Source organism: Myotis nattereri (assembly GCF_964212035.1).
Source record: "Myotis nattereri genome assembly, chromosome: Y".
Lineage (NCBI taxonomy): Eukaryota > Metazoa > Chordata > Mammalia > Chiroptera > Vespertilionidae > Myotis > Myotis nattereri.
In genome coordinates this window covers 40,818,341-40,835,445 of record NC_138094.1, presented here as the reverse complement: position 1 = coordinate 40,835,445, position 17,105 = coordinate 40,818,341, and the positions used below count along the sequence as shown (strand labels likewise).

The 17,105-nt window shown below is 46.3% G+C and overlaps 1 protein-coding gene across 1 annotated transcript in view; it reads left to right on the top strand.

Annotated features, from left to right (window-relative positions):
• The window catches only part of LOC308512202 (lysine-specific demethylase 6A-like), a 293,519-nt gene that overhangs the window by 166,515 nt on the left and 109,899 nt on the right, over positions 1–17,105 (top strand). Inside the window, exon 9 of the mRNA XM_081081999.1 lies at positions 16,526–16,619. Coding sequence (XP_080938125.1) covers positions 16,526–16,619 — 94 coding nt within the window. The remainder of the gene's footprint in view (positions 1–16,525; positions 16,620–17,105) is intronic.

Genomic DNA, 17,105 nt, shown 5'->3' with positions numbered 1-17,105 from the left:
TGTGAGATAAGGCCAGTGAGGGGGAGCAAGCAGTGAGAGGGCGATCAGGTTGGCAGGGGAGGGCAGTTGGGAGTGATCAGGCTGGCAGGTGAGCGGTTCGGAGCCAGCGGTCCTGGATTGTGAGAGGGATGTTTGACTGCCAGTTTAGGCCCAGTCCCAGCAGTTGGACATCCCCCGAGGGGTCCCAGATTGCAAGGGGCTGCAGGCCGGGCTGAGGGACACACCCCTTGCCCATGCAAGAATTTTATGCACCACGCCCTAATCCTATCTAATAATTTACAAACATGGTAATTAACCGTACATCCGATACGCTTCCCATTGGCTAATCAGGGCAATATGCAAATTAACTGCCAACCAAGATGGCGGCCGGCAGCCACGCAGCTGAAGCGAACAGGAGGCTTGCTTGCTCCTGTGATGGAGGAAGCCAAGGTTCCCCGCCTGAGACCGACCAGCTCTGAGCTGCACTCTAAGCACTATGTTGCAATTATAGAACCTAAACAATCCCCAGAAACCTGCTTTTAGCCAGCCGGGCCTCAGAGCTGTAGTTGCAACAGTGTTTCAATTATAGAAGCTAAACAAAGCCCAGATACGTGCTTTCAGCAGCCGAGGTCTCAGAGCTGGAGCTGAGCCTCAGAGCTAAAGCCGGCTCTCAGCTCCAGTGACAGCCATAGAAGGTCAGTAAATCCCAGAATAAAAAGAAAAGATAAAAAGGAGAGGTTGGGAGCTTCAGTCACCTTCCAGCCTGAAAATGGCCCTCAGCCCCTCACCCAGGTTGGCCAGGCACCCCAGTGGGGACCCCCACCCTGAAAGGAATGTGACCAGCTGCAAACAGCCATCATCCCCTCACCCAGGCTGGCCAGGCACCCAAGTGGGACCCCCACCCTGATCCGGGACACCCTTCAGGGCAAACCAGCTGACCCCCATCTGTGCACCAGGCCTCTATTCTATAAAGTAAAAGGGTAATATGCAAACTGACCCTAACAGCAGAAGGACTGGGAATGACTGGTCACTATGACACACACTGACCACCAGGAGGCAGATGCTCAATGCAGGAGCTTCCCTCTGGTGGTCTCACAAGCCAGGCTGATGGCTGCCAGTACAGCGGTGTTGGTGGGAGCCTTTCCTGCCTCCTCAGCAGTGCTAAGGATGTCCGACTGCAGTTTAGGCCTGCTCCCCGCTGGCAAGTGGACATCCCCCGAGGGCTGTCAGAGGGATGTCTGATTGCCATCTTAGGCCCAATCCTCCGGGGGGCGGGCCTAAGCCTGCAGGTGGTCATCCCCTGAGGGGTCCCAGACTGCGAGAGGGCACAGGCCGGGCTGAGGGACCCTCCTCCCCCCTGAGTGCACAAATTTTTGTGCATGGGCCTCTAGTGTTTTTATAATTGTGGTACCATGCAGTTTTTTCATTGCACTAAAAATCTTTTCTGTACTCCTTCCCAACTAATCTTTTTACTGTTCACATCATGTCCCTTTTCCAGATATATTAGAATTGTAATCAGAGACTAGGTAGTTTTTTCAGACTGGCTTCTTTTATTCAGTAACTTGTAGACCTGTGCATGAATCCATGTGCCAGTAGCTCACTGCCACCCTCCATAGCTCTTTGCCTGCTTCCCCCGCCCTCCTGTAGTTCTCCCCACACTCCCTAATAGATTGCTGCCCTGACCCCTCCTGTAGCTCTCTGCTTGCTGCCCCACCCTCCTCTAGCTCCCTCCAGCTCCCCGCCCCCCTCTCATAGCTTGCTGCCCTGCCCCCTCCTGTAGCTCTTTGCTGCCCACTTGTAGCTCCCAGCCTCACCCTCCTGCTGATCTGTGATACGGTCATTATGCGGTTGGTCGTTATGCTTCATAGCGTAATGACCATTTGCATATTATATCTTCATTATATAGGATATGTATTCAAGGTTCCTCTTTTCTTTTTTCTTTTTCTTTTTTACAACCTGATGTCTCATATCTGTTGAGGTCTGAATAACATTGTTTGGATGTATCATAGTTTATATCTTCATTCACATACTAAAGGACAGTGGGGTTGCTTCCAAATTGTGGCAATTGTAAATAAAGATGCTATAATCGATTTGGGTTTGTGTAAATGTCCTTCTTTAGTTTAAGTAGTTTCCCTATATTCTTTTTTTTAATATGTCTTTATTGATTTCAGAGAGGAAGGGAAAGAGTGATAGAAATACCAACGATGAGAGAAAATCATGGATCAGCTGCATTCTGCACTCCCCTTACTGGGGATCAAGCCCACAACCCAGGCATGTGCCCTAACCAGTAATCCAACCATCACATTCTGGTTCATGGGTCAATGCTCAATCACTGAACCACACCGGCCAGGCAGTTTCTCTGTATTCTTAATATGCATTGTTATATATTATCAGGGGAGCTGATCTTAGGGTTGTTTTTTAAGTTATTCTATTAATGTCAAGTATGACATTGAATGATGTGAGTATGCTGAATCATCTTTCATTGAGGGATATAAATCCTACTTTTTCATCTTTTATAAATTTCTTTTATTATGCCAGTAAATTAATTTTGGCAGTATGTTTGAAAATTTTTACATGATATTCCAAAAGGGTGTTGTCTTTTGTTTGTTTGCTTGTTTTTTGTTTTGTTTTATTTTTCCGGGTCTAATCTTTGGTTTGGGGATCAGTATAATACTGACCTCTCAGAATATGTTATGAAGTGTTCCCTTCCTCTTTATTTTTTGGAAAGCATTTGAGAAAAATTGGTAGTTTTTCTGTAAATGTTTTGTAGAATTCACCAGTAAAGCCGGAGGATCCAAATCTTTTTTTTAAAGTGGAAGTCCTCTCCCCCTTTTTAAGGTGGAAATATTTCAAATGCTGAGTTAATCTCTTCACATATAAATTTGTTGAAAATTACCTATTTTTTAAAAGTTAGTTTTGATAATTTATGTGTCAGTGAGAATTTAATTTCATCTGTTATATAAATTCATTATACAATTTTTCAATATCCTGTAATAATTTATTTATATATTTTTAAATCCTCCTTGGAGGATTTTTTTGTCCATTGATTTTTAGAGAGTAGAGGGAAGTAAGGAGGAGAGAGATAGAGAGAGAGAAGAGAGAAAGGAGAGAGGAAGAAAGAGAGAGAAAGAGAGAAAGAAAGACCAATGAGAGAGATATACGTCGATTGGTTGCTTCCCACATGTGTCCTAACCTGGGCTGGGGAAACTGCCACTGAACTACTAGTACATGCCCTAGATTCTGAACCAAACCTAACACCCTTCGGTACACAGGCTGTTGCTCTAACCACTGAGAAAAATTAGCCAGGGCATAACACTATTTTTATGATATTAGTAGTGACTCACCTAATTTTATAAGAGTTACTTTTATCCTTTTAAAAATCAGTCTACTAAATTTTTAGATTCTTTTGCACTTTTCTTTCACTCATTGCTGTTTAAGGGTATGGTGCTTATTTCAAATACTTCTAATTTAATTAATCAGTTTTCTTTTTGTAACTCGTGTTTTATGGTAGTTGGAGAATATATAATTGGTATAAATTTTAGCCTTTTAAATTTGAGACTTTCTTTGTGTCCTGTCTTATGCATGTTTCTTTAAAGGATGTAATAATATAATATAATATAATATAATATAATATAATATAATGTAATCTACACTAATAAAAGAGAAAAATGGTAATTGGCGTACGACGATACCCTTTTCATTGGCTAATCAGGGCTATATGCAAATTAACTGCCAACTAAGATTGGCAGTTAACTGCCAACAAGATGGTGGCTAATTTGCATATGTAGGCACAATGCAGGGAGGCGAAAGGGAAAGCAGAAAGAAGCCCCCTGCCACTGACAGTGATCGGAAACCCAGGGGGGAGCTAAGAGCTGGGGGGCAGGGCAAAGGCGGCCCCAGGGCCGCCTTTGCCCTGCCCCCCAGCCATGATCGGAGAATCAGGCGCCTTTGCCGCCCTGGCCAGTGATAGCAGGAAGTAGGGGTGGAGCCAGCGATGGGAGCTGGGCACGGTCGAAGCTGGCAGTCCCGGGAGCTAGGGGTCCCTTGCCTGGGCCTAAAGCGAAGCCCACGATCACAGGGCCGCTGCAGCTGCGGGTCCCCGCTGCCCGGGCCGGACGCCTAGGCCAGAGGCGTTAGGCCTGGGCAGGGGCGGAGCCTGCAACCGTGGGGAGCTGGGAGTCCCCTACCCAGGCCTGACACCTCTGCCGGAGGCCTCAGGCCTGGTCAAGGGGCCGATCCGGTGATTGGTGATCGGAGGGTGATGAGGGTCAACTCCTCTGGCCGAGGCATCAGGCCTGGGCGGGGGGCTGAGCCAGGGATTGGGGGGATATGATGGTCCCCTTGCCCAGGCCTGAAGCCTGGGTCAGAGGCATCAGGCTTGGGCAGGGGCCAGAGCCAGTGATCGGGGGAGATGGTGGTCCCCTGTCCAAGCCTGACACCTCTGGCGGAGGCGTCAGGCCTGGGCAAGGGGCCGATCAGGCGATCGGAGGGTGATGGGGGTCTACGCCTCTGGCCGAGGCATCAGGCCTGGGAAAGGGGCAGAGCCAGCAATCGGAGGGGTCTGGGGGTCCCTTGCCCAGGCCTGATGCCTGGGCCAGAGGATCAGGCCTGGGCTGGGGGCAGAAGCAGTGATGGGGGGAAGTAAGGGTCCCCTGCCCAGGCCTGACACCTCTGTCAGAGGCGTCAGGCCTAGGTAAGGGGCCGATCCTGCGATTGGAGGGTGATGGGGGTCAACGCCTGAGGGCTCCCAGTATGTGAGAGGGGGCAGGCTGGGCTGAGGGACACTCTCCCTCCCCCCCCCCCCCCAACACCCAGTGCACGAATTTCGTGCACCGGGCCCCTAGTATAATGTAATGTAATGTAATGTAATGTAATGTAATGCAATTAATATAATATAATATAATAATAATAATATAATATAATAAATATAATATAATACCCTATCTAATAAAAGAGAAACATAGTAATTGGCGTATGACTTCTATCCTTCCCATTGGCTAATCAGGGCGATATGCAAATGAACTGTCAGCCAAGATGGTGTCCGGCAGCCAGGCAGCTTGAAACTAACATGAGGCTTGCTTGTTTCAGTGACGGAGGAAACCAACGTTCCTCTCCTGCCTTGCAGGCCTCTGAGCCTGCAGTTTGAAACATTTTAACAAATATAGAAGCTAAAAAACCCCCCAGAAACCAGCTTTCAGTGAGCTGGGATCTCAGAGCTGGAGTCAGAGCTGGAGTTATACATTGTTTCAAACTGAAACAAACCAGATACCTACTTTCAGCAGCGGAGGCCTAAGAGCTGGAGCCTCAGATCTAAAGCTGGCCCAGAATTATAAAGAAAAAAAGGAGCGGTTGGGAGCTTCCGTCAGCCTGAAAACAGCCCTCAGCCCCTCACCCAGACTGGCCAGGCACCCCAGTGGGTACCCCAACCATGAAGAGTGTGTGACGAGCTGCAAACAGCCCTCAGCCCCTCACCCAGGCTGGACAGGCACCCCAGTGGGGACCTCCACCCTGAAGGGTGTGTGACCAGCTGCAAACAGCCATCATCCCCTCACCCAGGCTGGTCAAGCACCCCAGTGGGGACCCCCACCCTGAATGGTGTGTGACCAGCTGCAAACAGCCATCATCCCCTCACCCAGGCTGGCCAGGCATCCCAGTGGGGACCCCCACCCTGATTCAGAACACCCTTCAGGGCAAACCAGCCAGCCCCACCCGTGCAACAGGCCTCTACCATATATAGTAAAAGGGTAATATGCCTCCCAGCACCGGGATCAGCGGAGCCGAGAGGTCTCCCGGCACCGGGATCTGCCTGACAGGGGGGAGCGCCCAAACCCCCTGATCGCCCTGCAGCTCTGTATGTGACAGGGGGCGGGGCCACAACCTTCCTATCCACCCTGCTATGTTTGTGACAGGGGAAGGGCCCCAACCTCCTGATCAGCTCTGCTCTGTGCCTGATACGGGGAAGCTCCCCAACCTTTGATCGCCCTGCGGCTCTGTTTGTGACAGGGTGCAGCTCCCCCCCCCCCCCACTCCCCTCCCCCCCCCCACGGGCCCTGCTCTGTCTGTTACAGAGTAGAGCCATAACCTCCTCATCGGCCCTGCCCTGAGTGTGAGAGTGGCGGCGCCGCAACCCCCCCTGATCGGCCCTGCTCTGTGGGTGATAGAGGGCGGCGTCACAACCCGCCCTCCCCCCCCCCCCCCCACGGGCCCTGCTTTGTGTGTGATGGGGTAGAGCCATACCTCCCCATCAGCCCTCCCCTGAGTGTGCCAGTGTCGGCATCCCAACCCTCTGCTCCGCCCTGCTCTGTGTGTGACGGGGCGGCGCCCAAGTCCCCTATTGGCCCCACTCTCTGAGTGACAGGGGGGAGCTCCCCAACCCCCTGATGGGCCCTGCTCTGTGCGTGACAGGGGGGAGCTCCCCAACCCCCTGATCGACCCTGCTCCGTGTGTGACAGGGTAAGGAGCCCCAACCCCCCTGATTGGCCCTGCTCTGTGCGTGACAGGGAGTGGCACCGCAACCTCCACATCGACTCTGCCTTGAGTGTGACAGGGGGCGGTGCCCCAACCACCCAATCGGCCCTACCCTGAGCGTGACTGGGGTTGGCATCACAACCTCCCGATCTGCCCTACTCTGTGCATGACAGGGGGCGGCGCCCCAACACCCCATTCAGCCCTGCTCTGAGCCTGACTAGGGGCTGCACCTAGGGATTGGGCCTCCCCTCTGCCACCCAGGAGCAGGCCTAAGCCAGCAGGGCATTATCTCCTGAGGGGTCCCAGACTGCGAGAGGGCACAGGCCAGGCTGAGGGACGCCCCCTTCCCCCCGAGTGCACAAATTTTTGTGCATCGGGCCTCTAGTAATATAATACAAATATAATATATACATATACCAAATACACATGTGGTATATACATGTCTATGTCTAAGTGATTTATAGTCAGGTCTTTAAATTTTATTTTTTAAAATATATTTTAATTGATTTCATAGAGGAAGGGAGAAGGGGAGAGAGACAGAAGCATCAGTAATGAGACAGTATCATTGATCTTCTGCCTCCTACACACCCTATACTGGGGATGGAGCCTACAGCTGGGGTGTAGGATATGTCCAACCACGAACTCCAGTTTCACAGGTCGACACTGAACCACTGATCCATGCTGGCCAGACTAAGTTTTATTTTTTAAATTACATTTTATATTCAGTATTGTTTTGATGTATATGTATAGTGGTTAGACCAGGGGTGGGCAAACTTTTTGCCTTGAGGGCCACAATGGGTACTTAAAGTGGACCGGAGGGCCGGAACAAAAGCATGGATGGAGTGTTTGTGTGAACTGATATAAATTCAAAGTAAACATCATTACATAAAAGGGTACGGTTTGTTTTTTTTTAGTTTTATTCATTTCAAACGGGCCGGATCCGGCCCGCGGGCCCTAGTTTGCCCACGGCTGGATTAGACCATGATATACTTTACAAAGTGATCTGCCTGCTATTTCCAATACTCACCTGGCTTCTATGTAGTTATTATTATGCTAGAGGCCTGGTGCACAAGTTCATGCATGGGTGGGGCCCTAAGGAGGATAGTGGGTTGGGACGCGATTGGCCCTCTGGGCAGGTGGTAGGAAGCCCTTGCCAGCCTGGGATCCGGATCCATCCCGCTGACATTCATGCTGGTTGTCAGGAGCCACCTGCTGGCTGCTTTTACATTGTTTCTTCCTCGTAGAGCATTTAGGTAGGGGAAGCTACCATGATATCCGAGGCCGACTTCCAGGAGGCCAGCGGCACTACTGGGATTGTGCAGGTGGCGCTGGTTCGTTGGTGCCTGGCCTGTTCTCTGGAGATTGGACCTGCAGGACTACTGAGGGAGTGAGTGGCTGCCACCGGACTGGTGGGCCGCCGGGACAGGTCCATCAGTTGAGCGGCGCAGTCGATGTGGGAGTGCACTGACCACCAGCGGACAGCTCCTATGTTGAGTGTCTGCTCCCTGGTGGTCAGTGCGCATCATAGTGATCGGTTCCAGTTGTTCAGTCACTTAGGCTTTTATATATATATAGACTAGAGGCCCAGTGCACAAAAATTTGTGCACTCGGGGGGTGAGGGGGGCCCCTCAGCCAAGCCTGTGCCCTCTCGCAGTCTGGGACCACTCGGGAGATAACGACCTGCTGGCTTAGGCCTGCTCCCGGGTGGCAGAGGGCAGGCCCAATCCCTAGGTGCAGCCCCTGGTCGGGCTCAGAGCAGGGCTGATTGGGGAGTTGGGGCCCTGCCCCCTGTCATGCACAGAGCAGGGCGATTGGGAGGTTGTGATGCCACCCTCAGTCAAGCTCAGGGTAGGGCCGATTGGGGGGTTGGGGCACCATCCCGTCACACTCAAGGCGGGGTTGATGGGGAGGTTACGGCGTCACCCCCTGTCACTCACAGAGCAGGGCCCATCAGGGGGGTTGGGGTTCTGTACCCTGTCACGCACAGAGCAGGGCCAATCGGGGTTGAGGCGCTGCCTCCTGTCACAAACCGAGCAGGGCCCATCAGGGGGTTGGAGTGCCGCCCTCTATCACCCACAGAGCAGGGCCAATCAGGGGGTTGGGGCGCCGCCACTCTCACACTCAGGGCAGGGCCGATGGGGAGGTTGTGGCTCTACCCTGTCACACACAGAGCAGGGCCCGTGGTGGAACGCGGGGGGTTGGGGCGCTACACCCTGTCACACACAGAGCAGGGCCGATCAGGGGGTTGGGGCGCCGCACCCTGTCACACACAGAGCCGCAGGGCGATCAGGGGGTTGGGGAGCTCCCCCCAATCAGGCACAGAGCAGGGCTGATCAGGGGGTTGGGGCGTCTTTCCCTCTTACGAACAGAGCAGGGTGGATAGGGAGGTTGTAGCCCCGCCCCCTGTCACACACACAGCTGCAGGGCGATCAGGGGGTTTGGTCGCTGCCCCCTGTCACGCTGATCCTGGTGCCGGGAGGCCATTTGGTTCCGCTGATCCCGGTGCTGGGAGGCATATTACCCTTTTACTACATAAGGTAGAGGCCTGGTGCACGTGTGGGTGCCGCTGGTTTGCCCTGAAGGGTGTCCTGGATCAGGGTGGGGGTCTCCACTGGGGTGCCTGTCCAGCCTGGGTGACGGAATGATGGCTCTTTGCAGCTGGTCACACATCCTTCAGGGTGGGGGTCCCCACTGGGGTGCCCGGCCAGCCTTGGTGAGGGGCTCAGGGCTGTTTTCAGGCTGGGGGTGACTGAAGCTCCCAACCACTCCTTTTTTTCTTTTTCTTTTTCTTTTTTATTCTGGGCCAGCTTTAGCTTTGAGGCTTGGCTCCAGCTCTTAGGCCTCCGCTGCTGAAAGTAGGTTTCTGGCCTTTGCTTACAATGTTGCGATCCTGCTGGCTGAAGCCTGGTGGACTAAAGCAGGTTTCTGGGGTTTTGTTTAGCTTCTATATTTGTTACAGAGTTGCTTAGAGTTGCAGCTCAGAGGCCGGCCCCAGCAGGCGGGGAACGTCGGAGTCCTCAGTCACTGAAGCAAGCAAGCCTCATGTTAGTTTCAAGCTGCCTGGCTGCCGGCCGCCATCTTGGCTGGCAGTTAATTTGCATATTGCCCTGATTAGCCAATGGGAAGGGTAGCGGTCGTACTCCAATTACCATGTTTCTCTTTTATTAGATAGGACTAGAGGCCCAGTGCATGAAATTCATGCACCAGTGTCGGGGGTGGGGGGTGAATGCCAGTCAGCCCTGCCTGCACCCTCTCCAATCTGAGACCACTTAGGGGATGTCCAATTGCCAGTTTAGGCCTGATCCCTCACAATCCAGGACCACTGGCTCCTAACTGCTCACCTGCCTGCCTGATCACCTGCTAACCACTTCTGTCTGCCAACCGGATCACCGCCTAACCACTCCTCTGCTGGCCCATCGCCCACAACTAACCCTCCCTGCTGCGACCCGCCGGGACTGGCCTCCTCCATGCTGCGGGGAGCCACAGTTCCCCCAGGGTTTAGTGCATAGAGCGGCCCCCAGGCCCTGCCTCCGCTATGTGCGTGGCTATCTAGTGGCGGCGTTGCGCGCAAGGGCCACGTAGGCTTTTATTAGTATAGACTAGAGCAGTGATGGCGAACCTATGACACGCATGTCAGAGGTGACACACGAACTCATTTTTTTGGTTGATTTTTCCTTGTTAAATGGCATTTAAATATATAAAATAAATATCAAAAATATAAATCTTTGTTTCACTATGGTTGCAAATATCAAAAAATTTCTATATGTGACATGGTACCAGAGTTAAGTTAGGGTTTTTCAAAATGCAAGCACGCCAAGCTCAAAAGGTTCACCATCACTGGACTAGAGGGTTGGTCCATTGATTCGTGCACTGGTGGGGTTCCTTGGGCTGGCCTGTGGGGATCCGGCCAAAACTGTCTCTCCGAAATCCCCCGAGGGGCCTCAGATTGTGAGAGGGCGAAGGTAAGACCCAGGGACCCTACCAATGCAAGATTGGGGCTGGGGAGGGACGAAGGAGGGCTCCAGGTTGTGTCTGGCCTGTTTTGGTTAGTCCTGATAAGCCGGACCCCAGCAGCAAGCTAACCTACTGGTTGGAGCATCTGCCTCCTGGTGGTCATTGCATGTCAAAGCGACTGGTGTAATGGTTGGACTGTCAGCATAATTAGCTCTTATATAGGTTTATTGACTACATTTCTTAGGTTGTGCTTTACATGCCTATGACTCTTTCATACCTATCAATTTGTGCTCAGGGATGGTTTAACACATGCATATCAATAAATGTAATCCATTTATGCTTAAAACCCTCAATGAAGTAGCAATAGAAAGAAAGTATCTCAACATAAAGACCATATATGGTAAACCCTCAGCTAATATCATACTCAATGGTGAAAAACTGAAAGCTTTTACTTTAAGGTTATGAACAAGACAAGGATGTCCTACACTAGCACTCTTACTCAACATACTTCTAGAATTCCTAGCCAGAGGCATAAGGCAAGAGAAAGAAATTAAAGTTGTCCGAATAGGGCGGGAAGAAGTAAAACTGTCAGTTTTTGCAGGTGACATGATTTTGTATGTGGAACACTCTAAAGACTCCACCAAAAAATTATTAGAAACAATAAACAAATACAGTCAAGTTGCAGGATTCAAATTCAGTGGGCAAAAATCGATTGCCTTCCTGAATACTAACAGATTTCAGAAAAAGAAGTGGAAAAAATAATTCCTTTTGCAGTTGGAATCAAAAGAATAAAATATCTAGGAATAAACATGAAAGACCTATATCCTGAAAATTACAAATTCATATTTAAAAAGATTGAAAGAGATGAAACAAAATGGAAAATATCCTGTGAAAGAATCAACATAGTTTAAATAGCCCTATAATCCAAAGCCATAAACAGATTTAATGCATTCTCTATCAAAATCCAAATGTCATTTTTAAAAGAAATATGATGAGAAATCATCAGATTTGTTTGGAGCTACAGAAGACCGCAGAAAGCTGAAGCAATCCTGAGAAAAAAGAACAAAGCTGGAGTTATCACACTACCTGACTTCAAATTATACTACAGAGCTACAATAATCAAAACAGCATGGAATTGGAAGAGAAATAGACTTACAGACCAACAAAACAGAATGGAGAGCCCAGCTATAAAACCACATGTATGTGGACAGATAATTTTCAATGGGGCAAGAAACACATAATGGAGTAAAGATAGTCTCTTCAACAAATGGTACTGGGAAAACTGGAAAGCCATGTGAAAAAGAATGAACCTGGATTCTAGTTTGTCTTCAAGTATAAAAATTAATTTTAAATGGATCAAAGACTGTATAAGATCTGAAACAATAAGTTTCATGTAAGAAAATATAGGTCCTAAACTAATGCACCGTGGTTGTAGAGAACATTTTATGAACTTTATCTCAAAAGCAAAGGAAGTAAATGCAGAAACTAAGAAATGTTACTATCAAACTAAAAAGCTTCCACACCACAAAAGAAATTGACAACAAAACAAAGAAGTGGCCAACTAGATGGGAGGTGATATTTGCAAACAATAGCTCTGCCAAAGGTTAATTTCCAAAATATATAAAGAACTCATAAAACTCAACACCAAACCAACAAACCACCCAACCAAAAGGTGGGTAGGAGACCTGAAAATATTCTCTCTCAAGAAGACATACAAATAGCCATTATGTATGTGAAAAGATGTTCATCCTCACTATCAATTAGAGAAATGCAAATCAAAACTACAATGAGATACCACCTCATATATATTAGAGTGATTATTATGAATAAGACAAGCAATAACAAGTGTTAGAGAGATTGTGAACTCTCATTCATGGCTGGTGGAAGTGTAGACTGGTATAATCACTAAGGAAAGCAGTCTGGCAATTCCTCAAAAATTAAGAATAGTGTTACCATAACAATCAGCAATCCCTCTCCTGGGACTATAACCGTAGAAGTTGAAAACATGTATTTGCAAAGATAAATGCACCCCTATGTTCTTTGCAGCATTATTCACAGTGGCCAAGACATGAAAACAACGTATCCGGTGATAGAGGACTGATACAGAAGATGTGGTATTAACTAAAACTTTTTTCTCATTAATTAAGAACTCCACAATACTATCTTCTCCAAGCTGGTAACAATCACCGTTTCACTCTTTGAGCCTATGAATTTTCACTATTTGTATGCATAAGTACAATTATGCCATATTTGTCTACCTATGACTAGTGTATTTCACTACTCAGATTATCTTCAAGTAAGTAAAATAATAAATATATATATATATATATATCTACACTAATAAAAGAGAAAGATGCAAATTGACCGTACCTTCACAATGCCCACCATCCAACCAGGAGTGAGTATGCAAATTAACCCAACAAAGACGGCGGGTTAATTTGCATACCCAGGCGCCAAACAGCCAGGGGTGGGATGCTTGCATCATCGCCATGGTGATGACAAGGCATTCCACACCACCCCAGCCGCTACTAGTCTCTGGGCTGCATGGGAAGGCAGAAAGGTGGTGGCTCTGGGCCAGAGAGAAGGTGGAAAGGCAGCTCCAGCCCGAGTGAAGGCAGTGCTGGCAGCCAGGAGAGGAAGGTTCATTTTTGTAGAACCTTCATCATCGGGCCTTGTGTGTGTGTGTGTGTGTGTGTGTGTGTGTGTGTGTGTATGCGCCTAAGCAACTGTTAAGACCACCAGGGGGCAGATGGTCAACACAGGAGTTGCCCCTGGGGTCAGTGCGCTCCCACAGCCAACCTCCCACTGCCAGCCAACCTCCTGCGGTCCCTCCACCCAGCCATGGCTCCGGTCAGCCAACTTCCCATTGCCATGATTGCGCCGGCTGGCCCTGATAGGAACTGGGAAAGATGGCTTTGATTGCCAGCCAGGCCAAGGAACTCCATTCTTGCACAAATTCGTGCACCAATCCTCTAGTATTAAAATATTTAGCAATACACTTAAGTTGGGAGGTGAAAGATTTGTATACTGAAGAGTACAAAACATTAATGAAAGAAGATATGAGCAACTGGAAAAACATCCCGTGTATTGTCAGAAGACAGTATTATTAAAATGTTCATACTATGGCTTACAAATTTGTTCATTTCTGTCTGAATCCTAATGGCATAGTTTTTTACAGATATAGAGAAAAACAATTCTATAATTCAAGTGGAACTATAAAAGACTACAAAAAACCAAATCAGTCTTTAGAGAACAGAGCATAAGAGAGCCAGAAGTAAATCCACATATGCATGGTCAACTGATAGTTGACAGGGTGCCAAGAATACACAATGAGATTGTTACTAGAGAATTAAACTCACTGGTCCTTCATGGGAGTGAGGTTGTGGTTCTTCAGGCACCGATTAAGCATTTTTAGCAGTCCCCCTAGGAAGATGGGATATGGAAGAAGACTTCATTGGCATTAAGTTATATTTCTCAGATTCCAAAGTCCCTGCCAATTAAGCCAGTCCTGAAAGAGATGCAGTTGGGTTCTAGAAAGCCTACAAAGGGCCAGTGTCCAATTTGTGTTCCATGTTGCAGCTGCGTAGAGTTAAGTATCCAAGCTAATTAAAGTCTATTAGTCCATATGAGGAGTTCAACATGGCCATGAGCCATGTATGCAGTGGGGACATTTACATCTCCAAAATGTGAGATCACTTCAAATTTAAGATGGCTGTCATCAAAAACCAAACAATTTACAGATGAATGGTTATAGAAATTACGGTGTTTTTACAAGTCTGAAACATCCTTGGTAAACTTATTTTTCTTTTAAATTACTTTTATAGTGGAATTATTTTTCTTTGTTAATTCTTTTTAGTGTATAGGAAACTTTTTTTGTTGTTAATTTTGTATCCTGCAACTTTCCTGGTGTGTACTAAGTATGCATGCACTTGCTTGCTTGGAAAAGTATTTAACCTTGTGAACGTAGCCATCTTTTTGGAGTTGGTATCTTTTTTTTTTTATTTGATATCTTTATTTAAATTGTGGAATGCTTATGTATTTGTATGTGTATACTAGTGGCCCAGTGCACAAAATTTGTGCACTTGCGGGGGCGGGGGGAGCCAGCCTGGCCTGTGCCCTGTCACAGTGTAGGAGCTCTGTGATCCATAGGCGGGGCTCCTCCATGGATTGCCCCAAAGAGGTAGGCCGGAGCTGGGGGTCCCGCTTCCTCACCAGGGGGAAGCTGCAGGACTCCAAGGCCTTGCTGCTTGAAGCTGAGGGACCCCCTGCGCAGGCGTGTGGAGGCTTCCACTGCAGCCCCGCCTCTGTCCCCAATGCTGCAAGTCCCCGCCTACCCCCACCTGCTGTGCACGCAGCCTCCTGCTGATTGGTCTTATGTGTGAAGGAGTCCCGATTATTTGCATATTACCATTTTGTTAGTGTAGATATGAAAAGAGATAAAAAAAATAGTGGGCTGGTCCCCGCCCCCCCCCCCCCCCCCCCATTTATCACATTTAGAGTAAAAACTCAGGGTTTTTTTAGTCCCAATTGATATATGTATTTGAATTAAGTATATTACTCTATCCATTTAATACACATATCCGTAAATGACATTTCATCCTCCATTTATCATTCTTTAAAAAATGTCCAGCCCTGCCCAGCCAAAGTAGCTCATTTTGGTTGCAAGATTGATTCCAGGTTGGGATGCATATGGGAGGCAACTGCCGGATGTTTCTCACATCAATGTGTTTTTCCTCTCTTCTCTCACTAAAAATCAACAAAAACATATCTATGGGTGAGGATTTTTAAAAATGCCTAAAGCCTTTGGTTTTCCAAATGTGTTTTAAACATAAAATAATTTTATGTTTTTGTTTGGAGGAATTGAACATATCACAGTAACAATAATATATTTTAGCCTTAGAAATTTTTGAAAGAGAAGTATAGGCAATGGCCTCATTTAGAAATTTGTCTGTATCTTAAATACTAACATTGTTAGATCATAACAACAGAAAATGTTATTTCTTTAAAAACATAGATCTTTTTCTAATAATATTTAGAAAGAGTATGTAATTGTTGGATAATGCAGTTTTGAATTTGCAGGTCCTTTACATTGATTTTTTTTCTTAATAAATACATATAGTACTGTAAATATATTTTATGAGTTTCTTAACATATTTATTGTATAAAAACATGCCCTGGCTTGTGTACTTCAGTGTTTACAGCACTGGCCTTTGGACTGGAGGGTCTCAGGTTCGATTCCTGGTTAAGGACATGTACCTGGCTTGCAGGTTCAATCCCTGGCCCTGGTTGGGGTACATGTGGAAGGCAACCAATAGATGTGTCTCTTTCACATTGATGTTTCACTATCTATATTTATCTCTTTCTCTATCTCTATCCCCATCCTCCACCTGGAAGTCTACATGGATTGTTGACCGCATAAGAGTCAGCATTACCTTGTTCAAGGGTCATTTGTATTTCAAAATTAAGATATTTAACTACTTCTCTTGTCTTAGATTTGTAAAGGATAATAGCAGTGTCTCTATTTACTTATTAAAAATTTGTGCATATTTTTGAAAGTTGTTCTAGACTAAGTATATATTTGATGATAGAGTAAACCTATAGCTTTGTGACGGTGAAATAACATGAGGTTGAAAGAATTTTCTAACTTTAGGAATACAGCAGATTTTTATAATGTCACTAGAGGCCCCATGCACAAAATTTGTGCAAGGAGCTCAGCCCCCCCCCACCCCCCGCGCTGTCATGGCTTCATTCGGAAGGACATCCGGTATAATTAGCTTATATTATGCTTTTATTATTATAGGTAGATTTTGTTGACACCTTGTTATTTGGAAGGATACTTTGATTTTATTAGCTGTTATTACAAACAAGGATGTCCTGGTTTAAAGAATAATCAGTTAATAAGTTAGCAGTTTCAGATACGCTTTTATAATAGAAACTTAAATTATTATTATCTAAATATTTATATACAAGCTAGTTTGAAGTATGTATTAGTGGTAATTTATTTTATTACTTGAAAAGTTAACTAAATCAAGTCATCAGTTCCTTTTTACAGTATAGAGTATTTCTATTTAAAGGTTTATCATTTTTTTCTATGAATATTCCTCCTTTTTTTTTTATTCTTTAGAAGAAGTATCATTTTGCAAAAGAAGCCTATGAACAACTTTTACAGACAGAAAACCTACCTGCACAAGTAAAAGCAACTATTTTACAACAGTTAGGTACATAAAAATTTACTTTTTATTATATATTGCATTAATTTAGAAAAGTTTGGGTGCAAGGAAACAATTTTAACTTCCAATTTAAAAGTCTATTTATTTAGAATTCTGTGTTTTAGGATCGTGACATGCATTATTTTGAAATTGCACTTAAAATGAATACTCTATTATAAATGTGTTCTTTTCTTTTGTTCAGATTTGGTATATTTACATCTAACGTCTAGCACAATTCATCTCAAAATGATTCCAAATATAGTGCTTCAGTGAAGCTATTTCTTTTAAATTCTGTTTAAATCCTAGTACTTTCCCTTCTGAAGGATGTTTATAACACTTGCATATATGTGTTTAACACTCTGTGAACTTAAATTGAATTAAAATAATTTGCATAGCTAGTAAGTGGCTTCTGATATGAATAAATGTAAACATCTCACCTAACAATGAAAGAATACTCTATATTTATTTTATAAGTTTATTATGTTATTATGTATT